Source organism: Phycodurus eques, chromosome 11 (assembly GCF_024500275.1).
Source record: "Phycodurus eques isolate BA_2022a chromosome 11, UOR_Pequ_1.1, whole genome shotgun sequence".
Lineage (NCBI taxonomy): Eukaryota > Metazoa > Chordata > Actinopteri > Syngnathiformes > Syngnathidae > Phycodurus > Phycodurus eques.
In genome coordinates this window covers 11,084,829-11,105,114 of record NC_084535.1, presented here as the reverse complement: position 1 = coordinate 11,105,114, position 20,286 = coordinate 11,084,829, and the positions used below count along the sequence as shown (strand labels likewise).

General features: G+C 40.5%; 1 protein-coding gene across 13 annotated transcripts in view; it reads right to left on the bottom strand.

Annotated features, from left to right (window-relative positions):
- kcnma1a (potassium large conductance calcium-activated channel, subfamily M, alpha member 1a) overlaps positions 1-20,286 on the bottom strand; it is a 188,772-nt gene that overhangs the window by 76,568 nt on the left and 91,918 nt on the right. For all 13 annotated transcript variants that reach the window (XM_061689911.1, XM_061689899.1, XM_061689902.1 and 10 more), the window contains 2 exons: positions 9,314-9,407; positions 7,398-7,509 (listed from right to left, as the gene is read on the bottom strand). In XM_061689911.1, the coding sequence (XP_061545895.1) occupies positions 7,398-7,509; positions 9,314-9,407 (206 nt within the window). The remainder of the gene's footprint in view (positions 1-7,397; positions 7,510-9,313; positions 9,408-20,286) is intronic.

Here is a 20,286-nt window from a genome sequence, read left to right as displayed (position 1 = left end):
AGAATTATGTAGCGGAGGTTTCAAGGTCCATTTTGACACAACACAACTTAAAACAAATTTGGGCAAGTATAAGAATAAGAAAAAGAAAAAGAATTATGGAAGAATAACAATATGAATTAGAATAAGAATAATACACCATCATCAATGTATACAGCCCTTTTGAATGAATATGGTTCTTCTGTAGAAATACAATAATGATAATAAAATAATTAAAGTTTATATGTTAAATGCTGGCGGCACGGTGCCCTTAAAGCGTGATGACACCGCCACATAGGTGGTATTCGTTAGCCAGTCTATGGTGTTTCCTATCGGTTATCTGTTAGCATTAAGCTAGCGGGTTTAAAGGCAAAGTCATGTAGTTGTTTTAAAGACACCATGTGTAACTGCTGCTTGTTGGTCCGTGAGCTGAGTTGAGTTCACTGCCACAATACAGGGCTTGTATCTCAAATTTCTGCTCACAAATGAAAGCAAAAAACAGCTGAAAGACGGCTTGTATCTCGGAAAACTCCTCAGCCGGGTCACTTGTATCTCAAGGCACCACTGTATACAGTATGCCTGTGCATGACCCAACACCGCAAGAAATTCATGACTGTCGATTATTTATCATTGTTCTGTTTATTTCCATTGTGCAAGGTGGGGGCTAGAATAACTGGTGAGAGGAGTCATCACATTCATTATGTATGAGACCATTCATTTTCAGTGGCGGAATCAATTAAGTATCCATCTAGCTTTTCTGTATGGCACGTATAACGTGTGCACGTGGCCGTGCGTGGCACAGCGTTCCTTTTCGACTGTGGATTATTTCTAGTTATTCTGTTTATTCCTCTGGTTCAAGGTGGTGGTTATCAGGAATAGCTGGCAAGAGGAGCGATTTTGGTGAGAATCTGGTTACAGATCTACAGTAGATTACAGAAGTTAATTTTCACCATTTGAGTCATTCATGGTATCAATGGTACAGTTCACCCTCAAGAAGAATAATGTTACTGGCCCACTGTTAGTCAGTCATCCTCAATGAATGGTTTTTGGAAATTGTATTGAGTATAATAATTTTTTTCAAAAACAACAAGAGAAATGCCTATGAAGAATAACCAAAATGGTCCCTTACAAGATCAAGTATTTATTCCCCAAAATGAATGCAGTGCATTGTCTTCACACGTGTTGTGTTGTGCTTATGCGTGCAAAAGATGGAAAAAAATCTCCATGAACTTCCGGTGCTTCAGAAAACACGTGCGCTCATATGAAAACAATCTCTTTGCCACACAGACCAAAGCCTCTTGTACACACGGGGGTCGAACACACGTGTCAACTGGCCAGATGCTCATTGAAAAAAAGGCTTTTCTGGAGGCTTCATTGAGGCTTTGCGAGGCAGAGCGCATGTTCTGGCATGTGCCGGCGCACCGGGGCCTTTTATCAATCAGCAGTCTGCGGGATGCTTCATCTGGGATTATACCCCGCCAGGATTAGATGATGCCATGCTCGACACACACTCAGTCATTCATATTGAAATGATGCATATCTTCATCACATAATCTCCATGTTTTTAGCGTCCACAATACTGGCGCGCAAGAGCATATTATTTGGGCTGCCATGCAATTCTAAAATAGCACTTTAGCGGAACTGTTTTCAAAAACAACAACATGTGATATGGTCTTCATTCACTAATAAATTGAGTCTCATAGTATGGAAAAATATATCTTTAATTTGAAATATAAACATCTGAGTAACTATGTGCTTCATGTTGAAAAATGAAAGATGATAGCTTCTGATATCATTTGGATGAAAACGTGACATCGAAATGTTAAAACACCTGGGAACCATTTCAAATTGTAAAAAAATGCATAGTGTATGTCTGTTACATTCGTTTTTACTCATCGAGATGATTTGAGCAAGAATTGGCTATGTAATATTATGTCATGTTATGTTCCATTGTTTCATCATCATTTTTCATACATTTTGCATCGTACTGGACATGATCCCTTTAAATGGCCCTGAGTTATAAAACATTCTACCAGTTTGCAGTAAATGCAGCTAAATTAACTAAACACAATGTTTCTCTTAATGATGTGATGCACTTCTACACTGCTGCAATTGTTAAATGAAAACCTGTGGGACAGTGTCAATCAAAACCGAGCATTATCATTTTGGTATCCTGCATCTGAAGTTTTGATGCCGCATTAACCATGATGAAGACTGCATGTGACATGAATCCTATATAGTACCAGTCCATCTATTTTATATACTGCTTATTCTGAATAGGGTTACGGGTGAGCTTGCGTCTATCAAGGCTGAGTTTGGGCAAGTCCAAACTTCCCCATGGACTGGGCAGACAGTGGACCCCTGCATACAGCACCCACGTATTCACCTTTTTGCAGATTTTGTAAATTGTTTTTCCATTTTTTATTTTTTCCTTTTTATTCAAGTAGTTTTTGGGTTCAAAACGTTTTTTTCCCCCCAGTGCAATTATAATGGATGCGGTCCCTATCCCTGCAAATAGCAGGTTTCCAATGTATAGACAAACAACAACAATCAAAATTATGGACTATTGAGAGTCTTAAAATAACCTAACATGCTTGTTTTTGGAATTAGGGAAGAAGCCGGAGCGCCCCCCCCCCCCCCCCCACCCCACCCCCCACCCCCACATGCAAACTCCACACAGGAAGGCCAGTTGTTATGTTATGTAGCTATAATAAATTATGGTGTAGCTATTTTCTAATATACGACTTCATCAATTAAGCTTCATGTAAATGTTTAACCAATGAATACCAAGGGGCTTCCTGCCAGCTATTGAGGGAACTTAATCTCCATATCTGCTCATGGACATGCATAAAATCAACAAGCAGTACACATAAGAAGCACTGGGGGGCGGTCGTAGGTTGCAATATGAGAGCCAGTGTGTCCCTCATTTGCTGCTGTACACAACACACCTCAATAAGAGCATGATAAATTCATTGATTCTGTATACAGAAACCAATAGTGTGGCTCCCGTACTGACTGAGAATAAAGTGGACTAACTATGGAGAGTTAGCATATGCTAATCCCGGCGTTCTCTTGGGAACAACGGCCATTTAAATCAGTTAAAGGGGGATTAATTTCTGCATGGCCTCGTTCATTAGAGGCACATCTCTATTTCCGCTCCATCGACATCCCACTTTCCAGGGGCAGTACAGAGAGGACAACATGACATGTATACGGTGCCTTGTTTGCACTGGTGCACGGTGGGCTGGACGTCACGAGGAGGCTGTGAGATGCTGTCATTATGATGCATTACACTTGCTGGGGTGTGTATTGCAATGGGAATGCACTGCAGGACACTGCTTAGACAACCCTCTTTGGTTTCCCCTTAAGGGATACAATAGACACCTCAGTAAATGAATGCAGTTCAACAATTACAGTATATTGATTGTCAGGGAAGCCATTACACCTCTCCTTGAATTGAATTTGGTGCAGGTTTGGTGTAAGCCCAACCATGACATGTTGACCTTTTTTCCATAGGGAATCCATCCATTTCCGCTTTCGCTTATCCTGTTCAGAATTGCCGGCTATAGCCTATCCCAGCTGTCTTCAGGCGTACGGCGGGACTACAGCCTGAACTGGTCAACCATTCTCGCTCACCTTTTACAGACGCTAAAGGAAATGTTTAAAGTAACATTTTAACATTCTGAACCACCATACACATGTAAAGACCATTTATTGATGGTCAATTTGGAAGATGAGTTTGAAATGATATTTAAGTGTTTTGAAATCATAGTCTGTGGTATACTTGCAGTTTAAGCTATTAATATAGATGATTATAAAATATTTTAGTGTGGCGTAATTTTTTTCTGCTATTCGAAGCTGGGTTCTCTCCCTTTCCCACGTGAATAGTGGTGGATTAAAAATAAAATGAAAACTTTGATGGAAGGCTTTTATGTTCATTAGCCATTATCCTTTCAGCTACATGCTATTTACGTTAGCACTTGCTTGGTAAGACTAAATTGTATATTCGCTGATGTTGGGCAGAATCCTCGCATCTCCAAAACCATCACTTTTCAGGAAACCAACAAAATGGCATGTTTGTTGAGCCATTAACATGGCGTTTTCAACTCTTTAGATTGGTCAACAACTTGTAAATATAAAAGACCTACGTGGGCACTGATTAATAGTACCCTCACCAAAGAATAATGAAAAAAGACCTTTTTGGGCACTTGACTTTTGAGGTTCTGCTGCATGTGATTGTGATTATTCACCCGCCACACGTGGGTACCAAAACTCCCCATTACACAATACATGACCTGCATAATAATAATAACATCACAGCGTGTGATGAGTTTGGACAGGAGTCGTGAATATCAACAGTGACTCGGAGTGTCTCATTAGTATTCCGGAAACTTTTTGCCAGCCCGTTTGGCGATGCAACAAGTGCCAGCAGATATGCATACTGTTAATTTCATAAGCAATACTTTGGAATGGTTTATGAAGCCTGTGGCATGTGGGGAAATATTACCCCCAGTAAACACACACTTAACTCACATGCCACTAGGAGTTTTGTTAATATCTTCTTGCCGTGGTTATAGATGTCCAACATAACATAAATGAAACAGATATTCTCTTTCCGAATAAATCTGACACTTGAAATTTCATTCATTTTAGCTCCTGTTTTACACAACAACTGCAATGCAGTCCCAATGCTATAAATTCCAGGCCCAGATATGGGGCATAAAAAAAAAAAGAGTCTCAGGTAATTACATCGCACAGAATGTCAAGCATAAGCCAGACGGGCATTTCAGCGTCTTTCATCATCCTCATCAAGGCCCCTGTCGTGGTGATTTTCTGCGGAGGAGACGAGAACACCTTGCATCATGAGTACCAAGGACCGGATCACTTGACCATCTCTAATTCAGTACATGACTTGAACTCCTGGTGGGATTCATTAACCACAGCGGGGCGTCTTGAGAAAGCCTCAACACCTCATACTGTTCCCCGGCTTCCTATTTTCGCACCAATTTTGTGACTCGGGTCGGCGCAATACAAAAGGTTTGCATACAGACTTCCCTAAATATTAGATAATTATGTCTGAAATTATAGGAGTCTTTCTATTCATGGGTTTCAATTTAAAGTAACCCATAAGGCCACATCTACATAAACTACGATTTTCGAAAAATATATTCTGTATTTTTATCATAGAGTGGCAATGGAAGTTGAGTTACTCAGCGAGTACTGGGAACCTATTAGGAGTAAGGCAGGGGTGGCAAACTCATTTTTGTCACTGTCCACATCGTACTTATGACTTCCTTCTGAGAGCCGTTTTGATTGGGAACTCCATTTCATCCATCCATTTTCAACACCGCTTATCCTGGTTGGGGTCACGGGGCGCTGGAGCCTATCTCAGCTGACTTCGGGTGCAAGGCGGACTACACCCTGAACTGGTCGCCAGTCAGTCGCAGGACACATATAGACACAGACAACCATTCGCACCCACATTCACACCGTCACTGAGTGGGAACTGAACCCACGCTGTGTACCACTACACCATCAGTGACTGATTGGGAACTCATAAATAAGAATTACCATCTCATATAATTACATATACACAACCAAATGATAGATAATAGTTTTGAAATCAGAAGCCTCTAAAAACATGTCAAAAACATTTCAACTATTATTACATTTCTTTTAACAAAAAATGCTTATAATATTTCAATGTTATTACAAGTAAAGACAATTTGCAATTTTGATATCTTTTTTAGAAACATGAAGTCGATGCAAATTATTTGCTTTTGCGGGCCACATAAAATGATGTGGCAGGCCAGATCTGGCCCACGGGCCACCAGTCTGACACCTGTGGAGTCAGGCATTTATCAGGGGAAAGGTCTTCATTTGTATAAAAACATTTTAATAACACAGTATTTCCTCAAATAATGGCTAGGAACTTTCATTTACTTCATTGCAGAGTGTACCAGGCATCCATTAGAAATATGGCTTTTTTTAGGGGGAGGCCTTATTTGTCTTATTTCCTTGTATCTTGGCTGTGGTTGTTTATTTACCCAACTTCAACAAGTACCGGGTAGCTATTAGGAGTCAGGCATTTCTTATGGAGGAGTCCTTTATTTGTACAAACACATTTTTATTTTACGACATGTCCTCAAATAGTCTGGGGTTATATGTACAGAAGTACTCAAACTGCAGTGAACAGCGGGCATCTATTAGGAAGCAGGCATTTATTGGGGGAAGTCTTTATTTGTGCAAACACATTTTTATTATACTATATTTATGAATATAGTGGCCAGGGCCGTTTAGCTGAACTTCAGAAGGGAAGCTCAACGGAATGTAGGCATCGCAACGAGGAACCGAAATATTAAAATTTGAATGATTCCTGGTGAATCAGAATATTAGTCTGGATTATAATCGATTCTCGATGCCCAACCCTAGTAAGGATTTTATGAAGGGAGATGCATTTAAATGTACAAACACATTTTTGTAATACAATATATCCTCAAATAGTAAGTGTGTTGATTGACTCAATTGCAAAGAGTACCAGGCATCCAGTAACTAAGGCTTTTATTAGGGGGTGGCATTTAATTGTAGAAACACGATATCGTAAGGCCGTATTTCCTCATAAAGCAGTTTATTTACTCAACTACAGGGAGTCTTTTGAGCCAGGTCTTGCAGTAGATCACAATAAATGCAGTCCAGGTAAACCAAATTGGAACCGGAATATAATCTATTACCAAATTATTATTACAGTATTCCAGTTCTGAGAAGAGCGCCTTATTTTATGAGAGCATCATGGCCGAGAATCACGTACATAAGTCTCGTTTTTTTGTTTGGCCAAGGTCGTGAGGTAGCAGTATTTTTCATGGTATTACAAGCAGAGTAGCTGTGCACCCGAGCACGACAGAGAGGCTTTATACTGCAGTGTAATTTAGGTCACAATACTCTGAACTCGCAGATAAAACTAGGCCATTATGTAATACAGGTTAGGGTGTTTTCCAGACTGCTCATGCAAGACTGCCCGTTCATGTGTGTGTATGAGGAGCTAGAACTTGTATTTGTGAATTTATCGCAGTGATGGGTCATTGTGAGCTGTTTCAGGTGCAACGTCTAAACAAAAGACATACACAGAACCAAAGTCACTCTCGTCCCCATGAGACACTCTTCTGTGCCGGTGCTCCTTGAAATATCAGAGGAGATTTCCTGTCACTTTCCATGACAAGATAAAGAAGACTGCAGCCCCGGAGCCAGAAAGCCTCAGAGACAAACCCGCGGTAATGGGGAAACAGCGAGGGGACCGAGAGGGGAGGGAGAGTCAGTGATAAAGAGGAAGGTTGAGAGGTAAAGATTGAGGGCCAATGGTAGAAAAGAGTGGATGCTTGTGTTGAGGGGAAAACTATTTTCGGACAGGAGCTGCGGCGACTCACCGAGCCAGCTTCTGTTCAGGTAGACGGAGACGAAGACAGGAGGGACAGTGAAGAAGTCGACCACCGAGTTGACCTCTAGCCAGAACCACAGCTTGTCATTGGCTGCTATAAACTGCGAGAAGAAACGGGGAAGTCAAAATCACAAACAGAAACACCTACGTTCACAACAACATGCAGTGACTCCACTCTTGCATCACCCTACTTGCTGATTAATGCCCCATGGTTGGGGGCATAAGTAGCTTATGACTTGATTTAGTCGTTTGTCAGATTTGCCAGAAGACTCTTTTCTGGCATGACAGCAATGTAAAACATCCATCCATCCATCCATCCATCCATCCAGTTTCTGAGCCGCTTCTCCTCACGCGGGTCAAAAGACAAAATAGCAGGTTCTAGTAGTGGTATTTGATTAACAGTTAACTGCTGAGCGGGGCGTGGTTTCAGTGCATTCAGCAGACACGCCCGCAGCTTCTGAGAGCAGAGAGAAAGGTTTGATTCTTCACGATTTTGAAGCCTCACTTTACATGATTTTTTAAAGATGAAAATTTGGCAGGATTGTTATCAACACTATTGTTTGTGGTGTGTCACATTTAGAGGACATGTATTTTCACTTTACAGTGACTTTAAAGCTCACACAAAAAGGCAATCCAATAAGATTTTTTTCCCTCAAAGGTAATAATGGAAATGGAATTCGTAATTATATTTTGCATATTCGCAATTCACTAATGGGAAATTCACCTATTTGTGGACTTTTTTTGGGAATCGATCCTGTGTTATTCACTGGAAAACTCATCAATTCACTATCTTTGTATTTTGGCCAAAGCCCTGTCTGACATAAAAGCATTGCTTTGGCACCATCATCTGGCATTATGTGCCACGGAACTATGCTGATGTGAGTTTTATTTAGTCATGCCATCAACCTATTTAATAGAAAAGTCGTGCATTGTCGCCATCTTGTGCATTTAAAAAAACAAAAAAAAACACACACACTTAAGACACTGTCTACACTTTTATGAAAAAGGTCAAATTGCAGACATGTCGATGCAGGCCTTGTATGTCACTTTGTCACGCAAGTGTAAAAGTTAAACTAAAAGTTGACCACTAATAAATACAAACCCAATAAAATCCTCTCGAAGCTAGCCAGTTGCTCGATAGCTAGCTAAGGGCTAACGTTTAGCAGTGGACCACCAATAACACTCCTTGTTGAGTCCGGTCCTTTGTTCTGAATTAGTGTTGTAAAAATGCATGGCAAAAGCCAAAGAAAAAGCGAAATACATGCACAAGATAGCAGAGGTGGGGAGAGTAGCCAAATATTATACTTACTCTTACTCAAGTAAGAGTACTGCTACTTTAGATTAATATGAGTCAAGTAAAAGTAAAAAGTAGTCCGCCAAATAATTACTTGAGTAAGAAGTACTCAGTGAAAAACTACTGCTGTTTTCTAAAGTTAGAAGTGGACTGAAATACCCAAGTTTGGGCAGTACAAAACTACGCTGCATGTTAAAGCTGTTGTTTTTGGTAGTCTAATGTAAAAATGAGTCACGCGCGACTGCCAAGACTCACTTTGATTGGGCTGCGAAGCCCAATAGAAGACTTTGTGTGCGGACATGTGATTTTCCTGTGTCATTTGATTGGTGAATTTGATCACTGTGGTAATCACAGTGGACTGGAGCAATTGCGCCCGATGCGGAAGTTGAAAACGAACGTCTAAAAATAGATCGCACATGCAATTATTGGCAAATGAAAGTCGCGAGCGGAATGTAGATGTTTGTAACTGAGTAGAATTAGCATTTCTTCTTAAAATAAATACTCGAGTAAAAGTAAAAAGTATGCTTCATTAAAACTACCCAGACAAGTACAATTTATTCAAAATGTTACTTGAGTAAAGAAACAAGCAGAATGGTGCATGTGCTGCTTACCCGGAGACCGAAATAAAGGAGGAAGAAGACATTGAAGGCCATGTCGATCTGTAACGTGAAGTCTTGGTAGAAATTCTGGCAGGATTCTATAGGGCTGCAAAACAGAAAAGAGATAACACATTACTCAATGGACATGTGAACTGATGATTAAGGTGGTCTATTTTTTCATATCCTACAGACATACACTCTCGGTGGGTAGTACGGGTGGAATCAATATCACAATATTAAAAACAATCTTATATAAGATGCTTCTGTTTGTGTGTTTGCTCCTCATTCACATGAAAGTGAAATGGGACAAACTAATCTAGCTTTACTTGCAAGCTGTTATTAAAGGAACAACAAAGTATTTCCTCCAATCGAGGTCGTGTTCATGTATTAACTCAACAGCAAGGTTGGTGCACATATTTATTTGAAGTAAGACATTTTTTTTGTGTGGAGGCCTTTAATTGTACAAGTACGATTTACGATCCACTTGCCACTGACCAGGTGAAATGCCAAACGCTAGAGGTGAATGGAACACTAATTGCCGAGAAGGACAGTCTCCCATCAATGTAAGCTCATCTTTAGTACTGTGCAGGTAACCAACTCCTTTACAACATGCAGTAAGACTCTACACTTTACTTGACATGAGAGATTAACAATGTACGTAACTCAGTGCTTCTATTTTGGTGAGCAACATAGTTAGGACCGAATACATTTTGACCAGTGCTTGTAGGCGACTTTGTTAGCAGATTGATTTTCACAAAACGTTGTCAAGGGTTGGCACATGGGTCAAGGGGGAATCTACTACAGATTAGTTCAGTTTTGATAGAAAATACAGATCCAGGAATTTAGTGTTTCACATTTGGGTGTTATGTTCGTGCTTGAATGGGCCACAGTGAGGCCGTGACCCACAAGATCCAGAAGATAGATCTCCGATAAGAAAAGCTTGCTTGGTAGAAGTGGTACCGCTTATTATTTTGAGATCTATCTGAGGTTCTGTGTTTATTGAGTAAAATCAATTCCCTTTATTTCCCTCACAGCCTTCATAAAGGATTGTATATGTACTGTAATTAATGTATCTAAACTACCAGGGCACAATCTTAACCTGAACGTAAGATCATCTTTAAAACTGTGCAGGGAAGTCAGAATTCTGTAAGACTGTTTACATGGTTCTCTAGGTGCTGATGTTTTTGCGACAAGAGAATTTAAAGGTCGCATATTTTGGCTATTTAGACCTTCATAGAGTGACTCTCAAACATGGATTTAGTATAAAAGTGTCAATTTCATTTTAAAAACACCTTGGTTTTGTCATATGAGTGTCGAGAAAAGGGCCCTCTGACAACTACTTCTATTTGTCCCAGTTTTGTACCCGCTGTGTCCATATTTGGCAAAAACCGCTCCCTTTCCTCTGATTGGTTGCTTCCGTGTAGAAGACCCACTTGTGATAGCACACGTGATTATGTTGACAGCTCTGGTTCGGGAGCGCAGAGGTAGGCGAAGATCGAGAAATTGCTGGATTATAAGATTCAAGCAGGAACAAGAGTAATTCAGTCTGTCATCTACTTCTAAAATATCTTACAGGGCATTTATTTTAAACCACAAATATCCAACACAGATATTCCCCAATATGACAGATGCTCCACTCTGCAGAATCTCCTTTATCCTCGCCTGTCAACAAGGAGGAGGCGGCCACTAACCGGATGTTTCTTTTGCAAATGGCAGATGTTGATAAATCAGCCACCGTGTGCTCGGCCGTCATAATATCCATCCTCGTGTTTACCCGATGATGATAAACCATTAGCAAGTAGGCACAAAAAGCAATCACAGGCAGTAACCATCCCATTCATCACTTGGATGTACGCCTGCAATCAGGAAATCCTGAAATCCCCCCCCCCCCCCCCCCCCATTCCCCCGCGCGTAGGAATATCATGAATATGCATATTGGCTTGCTGGGATAGACGTGACCTTTGGGAATGTATAGGCTGGCGAGGGAACACACATGCATTATAGAAAATACACAGTCACATATGTTTAAGAGTAACATTGAAGTATAGACTATATGTATGGAGCCCTGTGTACAGGATTGAGTTAGCTGCATAATGATCTCCGGAGGTAGATGAGTGAGGCTTTGACACTTTCATCATCCATGAAATCGGATGAACGAGTCGAGAGACGCCAGAGAGGAAGTATCGCTCCAAGAAAATGATCCGACTTTTAATCCACGCTGTCCATCTCAGGCGTATCCTTAGGACTGTTCTGCTCTTTAAAATGATGTAAAGGCCTCGCCCACGTCCAAAGAAATTAGAACCACTCGCGGCCATTGTTAAAAATAAACGCTTTGATTTGGTTGAAAGGCAATTTCCTCGTGAATTGCAATCAGATTTCAGGCAGAGGTTAATTTGAGTCTGTCCCCAAAAAGGAGTTTACGCCAATGTACTAAAATGTTCAATTAAAGTCATGCATCAAACCAACAAATTTCCTTTGCCGTCCCATCATAAAAATAGCTTCTTATAAGACCATGCGTGCACACATACACACAGATGGTGCACAGTGAAGACACCATTTGGAGTGGTCACCGTGGCATCTCCCCCCTTGGGCTCCGCTATGGCCTAATTCTGACTAACTGCTCAGCTCGAGTCATACGACCCAAAGCGTTCTCGATAACCCCGTCGAGAGCATGGCAGCATGCAGCACGGGCGTCACTGCTTAGCTTGACTTTGCATCATATGGAAAGATCACATCTAGAGATTAAAAGCTTTCATCAATAGAAGTCCAATGACATTAGTGACTTAACTAGAGGGAAGAAAAAAGTAACACAAAATGGCTGGGACAGTCTGCAAGTGCAGCTAAATGGGCTTCAAAACATACAACCATACAATTTCTATAGTACTTGCCCTCATGAGGATCACAGGTGAGCTGGAGCCTATCCCAGCTGGGCGAGAGTACACCCTGAAATGCTCGCCAGCCAATCACAGGGCACTAAAACAGTCCTATACTGTGTCTGTCTGTCTATCTATCTATCTATCTATAAACAAATATATAATATAATATATTACAATGTGTATGTAATTCTCTGTTTTATCTTTAGTTTGCCAACTGGGAGTGGCATTAAACAGCTTAAAGTCTCTTTTTGGATGAAAGGGTCACTATTTGAGAAACTGCTGCTTATTGTGAAGTGAGTTTACTTGAGTTTAGTGCTCGTATCTGAAGTTTGCACTCGCATGTCAAAGCAACAAATGGTCCAAATAATTTTGTTTGGCAATGTGGCCACTACATGCGGTACATATATGGATCCTCACACGAATTGCCAATTATAATTCAGCGGCTTGGTGATGAAGTGCTGCCTCCACAAGTGAAAATACAACCCATGCGTTTATTGTCTTTGTCTTCAGGAGCTCAGATGTGCTTTGCAGTTCGCGATCCCTTTTTTGGACTCAGGGCTCAACTAGTAGGTTCAACCCAAGTCTTCATAACAAAAAGCTGTACTCTGTGTTGGCCCAGCAGTAGATGGAGGACAAGTGAGCAGTGGCTCATTTGCATGAGACAGTATCACCTCCTCAAAACAGGCTAATTTCAGTGAGGCCAGAAATAGAGCATGAAACTTCAGCTTCATGTAAACCACCACGTGAGTGATGTGAAAAGAAATTAAGGTACTGAAAGGCCCTCGCATGTTGACAAGGAGAGCCACAGTCACTGATGCACTACTAGCTGTTTATTCATCAGGAGAAACAGTCAAACTCACAAATATTAATTGAGAACATTTGCAAGGAGCAGACATTTACACTGAAATTACCGGCCAACCCAACTGACACAAGCTCCTGACTTTAATAACAAGGCCACATATTTATTAATGTTTTTGGAGGGCTGGAACGGATTAATGGCCTTTCAATTAATTTCATCCATCCATCCATCCATTTTCTATACTGTTTTATCCTCACTTGGGTCGTGGGCGTGCTGGAGCCTATCCCAGCTATCTTCGGGTGAGAGGCGGGGTACACCCCGAACTGGTTGCCAGCCAATCCTAGGGCACATATAAACAAACAACCATTCGCACTCACATTCACACCTACAGGCAATTTAGAGTCTTCAATCAACCTACCATGCATGTTTTTGAGATGTGGCAGGAAACCGGAGTACACGGAGGAAACCCAAACAGGCACGGGGAGAACATGCAAATTCCACACAGGCGGGGCCGGGATTTGAACCCCGGTCCTCTGAACTGTGAGGCAGATGTGCTAACCAGTCGCCTACCGTCGCGCCCAATTAATTTCAATACGGAAAAATGATTTGACATACGGATAAACTTAGCGACAAAATTGGTCACGAAACGAATTAAACCCGTAAGTGGAGCTACCGCTGTATCATCGACATCTTAATAAGAGATCCGGGAACTGTTTTCAAAAAGTCAAAATGAAAGGGGGAGTTTCATGAAACATCACTGCCCAAAATAATATGAACGTGTGAGCATTATACTGAACGCCTATGAACCAATTATAGAAAAATGATGACAGAACTATTGCACCGGATTGCGTTATCTCATCTAGTGTCCGTGTTTCCAACAGGAAACGAATGTAAGACAAGACAAAATCCCGATTGCCACATTGGGTGTGTGTTGGGGGGCGGGTGTCACTTCACACCACACAATCACATGGGATTTCTGGCCACGAGCTGCCCGCGTCCTGCGGAAAATAGACTGTGGCACAACACGGCTCTTGTTACTCCTTTAAGCCCTGGCACAGCCCGGGGGTTAAAGCTTGGTGATGGCAAGGAGAGAGACATGCTGAAAGAAAGGCAGAAAGAAGAAAGATCGCGACGGTCATAAGACGCTGTGAATCTTTGTGTGTGTGGACAAATGCCAGTGTATCCTCTTAGACTCGATGGAAATAAATGGTCTAAATCCCGGGGACTCCAACGCTTCTATAAAAAGCTCCCGTAGTCTTCCACGGTTTATATTTGTGAATGCCCCCAAAAAAGAAAACTCAGTAAAAATATATATGTAATAATAACATTCTGCTCTCAGTATACCCCCCATGGATGCTGCTTATTTGTAAAGCTGGAGCTGATGTACACACATTTGCATACACGCAAGCGACATATAGAACACAGATTGCCCTACGGGAACGCCCCAGAGCACATTCATCTATTTCAGGTTGTTTCATCACATTAACCTCCTCTGTCCAAAAACAACACACTGGCACATATGTAAATCCTCATTTGCTCACAAGGGCAAGAACTTAGGCTGATTATGATGCTTTAAAAATAGCCCAAAATACCTTCAGTGAGACAATAGGCCTTTGTTTGCCCTATTGCGACCTTGACAAGCTGAAGGACTAACAACGAGGGATTTCGCCGCCCATACCATAACGCATCACCACTAATGAATGTTTTGATTCGATGCCCGCCAGCGCAGACGTTGAAAGCGATTTAGGCTTAATCAGTAAATGTCTGCCTCGAAAGAGTCTCTTCAAAGCGACTAAGCAGTGGGGTGTCTGGGAAGCCAGGTTAGTGTTTAAATAATTCACTTAGGTCAAGGTAAAAATAGCACTACAAGGGCGATGGATGAGTACATCAACATCTCAAAGGAGACTAAAAAAAGAACATTTCAATTAAATGTAAAAGACTGGACAAAGATTTATTAATAGGAAAGGCTTGTAAGGAAAATAAAAATAGCACAATCACTCAAACTTTTGTAAGAGAAATTTTCCTCTCTTAGGAAAACGTTCTAGTACATCAGCTAACTCCTTTTAACTACAATGGGATACTGTACAATAAGTGGAACATTTACAGTATAGTGATATACATTTCAGGTATTGAAGTAAAAAACATTTGTGTAGACTGCTTGCTTCTCAAAAGATTAACTCATATATCTACATCTTAACAAAAAACTATACTGTTGTTCTTAGAATCATATTATAATAATAACACTGGTCAACAACAAATTTATTGTCAAAGATTTTTTAGCTGATTTAGGACCATTTTGATGTGCTGAATCCAAGTATCACATTGGTTTTGCTCAATCGGATCAACTTTTTTAACTATGGCCACAAGCTTTTGTTGACATGTACAGGTTATTTTGCTTCAGAGGTTCAAACAAATGGAGGTTCATACCCTGAATTTGGAACAATGATGATGTAACATTCCATTTACAGGTACTTACTTTTATCAATGTCTACTATTTAATTTACAGTAAGCAAAGTTTGTAACATCTGATTAATAAATTGTTAACAACTTGGCAAACCCTAACCTGAACAAGAGAAACCGATGTCATTTTCGGATTCAGCAATGCAAAATTGTTCAAAATCAGTTAAAAACATAGCAAAAAATATAGTGTATATTTTGTAACCAAGTATGAATGAAACTACTATAATGATTTTATTTTTTAAGAACACTGGAAATCTAAAATAATAAATGGGAATAATCGCAATAATAATAATGGTTTCAAAAATATTGGATACATTATTGCGTAACTTGTAATTAAAAACAAAATAGAAAAGCTGAGTTCGTGTTTTTAAGAGTGGCTCATGCTGTCTTCACCCATTGTACTAAAAATAGCTCCTTCCCTCTGCATTGTGGGATACCAGGCCTCCTCCACATCACCATGGTGACTTTGAGTCCAAAAATAAATAAATAAATAAATAACTGTCCAGGCCACTCAGGCCACTCAGCGTGCAATTGCAGACTGACTGGACTAATTAGCGACACAGAAATTCCTATCATTACATTTTTAATTAGCGTTTTCATGCAGACCATTTGCATTTAGTGGAAAAAACACAAATCTCATTAGAAAACCAGTACGGGATGACCTTGTTTTACTAGTGCCGAGGTGTATAATCTTACACTGTGTTAGCTCAGCAGTACTTAATACGTACAATGGGTTTCGCTTTCATATCACACCAAATGAAAAAAAGATTTCAGTCTTCAAAGACGCAAACGGTTATCATAAAACAGCTCCATAATAGTTACAATTGGTCTTCATTTGTGTGACGTCGAATTATTTGGAACAAATGTTGACAATAAATTGAGCAACACTGAGTCAATCTAAAAAAATAAAGGCCACTTAGACTGGATTTATACTGCTGGTCTTGTCTATTGACATCTACTTTCATGCCACACACATCTGATATCACTGTGCTTACATTTACTGAACATTTGAAACAACCCACATTCACATAATGTCCAAAACCTCCATAAACAACAACTACACATCAGTACAGCAACAGAAATCCCAACATGCAGTCGCGAAAGTAAACAAACATTATGTTAAACAATATATCCGGAAAATAATCTACTGCATACGCGTTGATACATCATTATAATTGTCTCAAGTGAAAAACTGTGCTGTCACTATAATTTGATAATTGACAAGATACACTGCTTCAAACTTCATTGCAATCAGAAAATAATTATGTTGTTGATATTAAACTTACATCTGCCTCACAGTTCTGAGGACCGGGGTTCAAATCCCGCCCCCGCCTGTGTGGAGGTTGCATGTTCTCCCCGTGCCTGCGTGGGTTTTTCTCCGGGCACTCCGGTTTCCTCCCACATCCCAACATGCGTGGTAGGTTGATTGTTTGTTTAAATGTGCCCGGTGGTGACCGATTTAGGGTGTACCCCGCCTCCCGCCCCAAGATAGCTGGGATGGGCTCGGGCAGCCCGCGACCCTAGTGACGATAAGCGGTAAAGAAAATGGATGGATGGATGGATGGAAGGAAGGATGGATATTAAACTTAAAGAGCATCTGGCTTTAAATGCTTTGATAATTTGTGACCAAAAATTTTATTCAGGAATATTTCAACCTCTGTTGAATTTCTGATGATCTCCACGTTGATCGTGGCGAATGTCTTCAACAATTTTTACGTTATTGTTTGTAAGCAGTTGACAGAAGTAGAGCTATAATGTCACAAAGAACTGCGCAAATCTGTCACTGTACAGTATTCTTTGCATTGCATCATATTGTACTGTGATGTATACACATTTTTCAAATGTTTAGTATCTTAATTGGAGCGAATAGTACCACACAATAGCTTTATATACTGTATATTCATGCTGTTGAGTTTTAATTTCAAATAGCATCAAATATGTTTCTGTTTACACAAACAGGAACAAACATTTTGTTCCCTTACACAATATGAGCTGAACCGTGGACTTATACCCAAACTGTTACACCCCGAGCGATTTTGCATTTACAGTATGTGGTTTCACTGTTATAATCAGGCTCCCTGTAGGCAACCATAGCTATGATCTGGCTGGCGAAGTTTCACACCCCCGCTCTAAATTGTCCATCGGTGAGAATGTAAATGGTTGTTTGTATATATGTGCCCTGTGATTGGCTGCCGACCAGTTCAGGGTTGTACCTTGTCTCTTGCCGAAGGTCAACTGGGATAGGCTCCAGCTCACCCTTAAGCCTAATGAGGACAAATGCTGTAGAAAATGGATGGTTGGATGATCAAGGCCTGTTTCAGAATCCAGGATGTCCAATTCCAGGCAGTTTTCCTCAGTATCAAAGGGAGTGCTATATGAACAAGTGCCATTAATAATAATATTTTTGTGGATTGAAATGTGGAGAATGGTCTCAGCTACTAACAGCGTCCTCTAATGGTTACATGGTCTTCTCTGGTCCAAATGGAGCCTCTGGTATTCCATCCTGATCTCACTGCCAGGTACTATCAACACCCCGAGAAGGAGGTCCGTTTTTAGGCGCGTCTTTGCTGACACAAGATCTGGCAAGCCTCTCCTCGCTTCTCAGCTATATTTCTCAGCTTACCCCATTAATAAGTCATTAGGAGCCGTTTTTGTTTTGGTGTTGACATTGGTTACACGCTAATGATAGAGTTACATGTGCAAGTTTATGTGGCTTTGTACAGTGTCCCTGTTTTTGTGCTATTAGCTTAACAAGAGCAAGGACTGGAATACAGACATCCCTTTTAAAGGCAGCAAGTGGTGACTTTGTCCTACATTTGTCTTTATTTGTTTGATGGGTGCACCCAAGAGGAAAATGGAGGCAAGGGGGTGAAAGAAGGTGTCCAAGCTGATGGTCGTGTGGGTGGGGAGGAAGGACAAACTACTTCCTCCTGTTGCCAATGCCATCATATAGCATGTGGGTTTGTATCGATGTGCTACAGAGTAGCAGACAAAGGCTGAATTCAAACACGCCATGGGCACAGATTGGAGGTAAACAAGCTCTCTGCAACAACAAACAGATGGGGGGTCATTTTCGGCGCTTACTGAGGCTTCATTCATAAACAGACCTCTCAACAACAACGTTTGCCAAGTTAATGACTACTACGCAAGCTCATTCGTGACAATAAACAATTAAGCCTTTTGAAACAAAGTCTACCCACTTTTCAGATTTGTTGTGGTCTTATGAAGCTTTTATTAATTAATTTTGACAGTCGGAACCATGACTAGTAGGAGAGATACAGTTAAAAACATAAATTATAAATTTCTAGGTGAAGGAAGACATGGGATCCTTCTACATTTGATAAGGATCCAGATAAGGGTGTAGATGCATGCACAATTGACTGTCTTCAATTGAATCATAATCCCAGCCTATCATCCTCAATGAAACAGAAAGTAGTTTCCTAACTGGAAAAGAAAAAAAAATAGAATAACCCACTTTGTTTTTTCCATTAACAGTTTGGCCTTGGTGACATTATCGATATGGCCGTTACAGCGCTGATCGTGACAAATCTAACTTCAGTATTTTGCTTAACATTGTATTTGAAGTTACCATCCAAAAAGTTAGCTTTCAACTAATTGCACACATTTTTTAGGTGAATAATTGTTCATTCTTTTGATTATTCAAAATTTTGTCATTTAGCAACATAGACTTTATCATAATGTGTTCTCAGTGGAGTTTTCTGCCGTGTAGGGGGAGAGGGCAGTAACCATATACTGTAGGTAGGCAGCAGGCTACATGGAAAACTACATTAAATATCATGCAATGGGTGTACCCTGCCTCTCGCCCAGTCTGCACACTTGCGATTCTAATAAGGGCAAGCAGTATAGAAAATGGATAGATGGATGGATATTCTGCATTATTTTGTAATGTGTTTTTCTTCACTTCCAATTTCTCTTACAAGCAGACAAACAACTCATGGGCAATGATGTTCAGTCTACAACTTTGAAAATATAGTTGTAATTAGGAAGGAAGGTTGACATGACAGTGAACCCTGGCCTATTCGCAGTTCATTCTTCAGAAATTCACCCTCACGTTTTTTTCCTGGGGCAACTATCCCAGCTAGTCGGAAGAAAAAGATGGCGCCAAAGCACTGGTTAATAAGAGTAGTAATGGTGTCAAGTAAGTATGTTGAAGTGATACATCTTGACTGAGAGACAATTGATGAGTTAAGTTTAGCCTGGGTTGTTAGTGGACATTATGGCGCGTGCATCGGTAGTACATGTGCATGTACTACCGATGCATTTTTCCTCAATCAAACCACCTGTACTGTGAGCCATTTATTTTTAAGGGTAATGTTGTAAGATGGGATAAAAATGATATTAATGTTTTTTTCGGCTCATAGTTTGTGATATATTTATGGTTTAAAATATTACTATAGGCATTTATAAACATTTTAGGGGGGGGCATTGATTAGTCACTTCTTTTCGCTACTCACAGCAGGGCTCAGTCCCTATCCCCAGTGAATATCTGGCATTTACTCCCCAAAAATGATTAGAGACAAATTCATTCAAACACATTCAATTCCCAATCGAATCACTAACACAACAAGGTTTTTTTCACCACAGCACCATCTGCTGGATCTGGTCGGGCACTGCCTGACTTTTACTGAATCAAAAAGCACCGCTGGGTGTACTACTGCCTGTTTGCCACATAAAAAACAGCGTTGACTTTATATGAGGGCCATAATGACTGTTAAGAAATAGAAGGGCAAACAGCCCCACAGTGACTATAACACACAGCTGTCAATATTTTTTTTTTCCTTTTCTTCTGCTCTTGTTAGGGTTCATTTGCAACAAAGGTAAATGAGGTA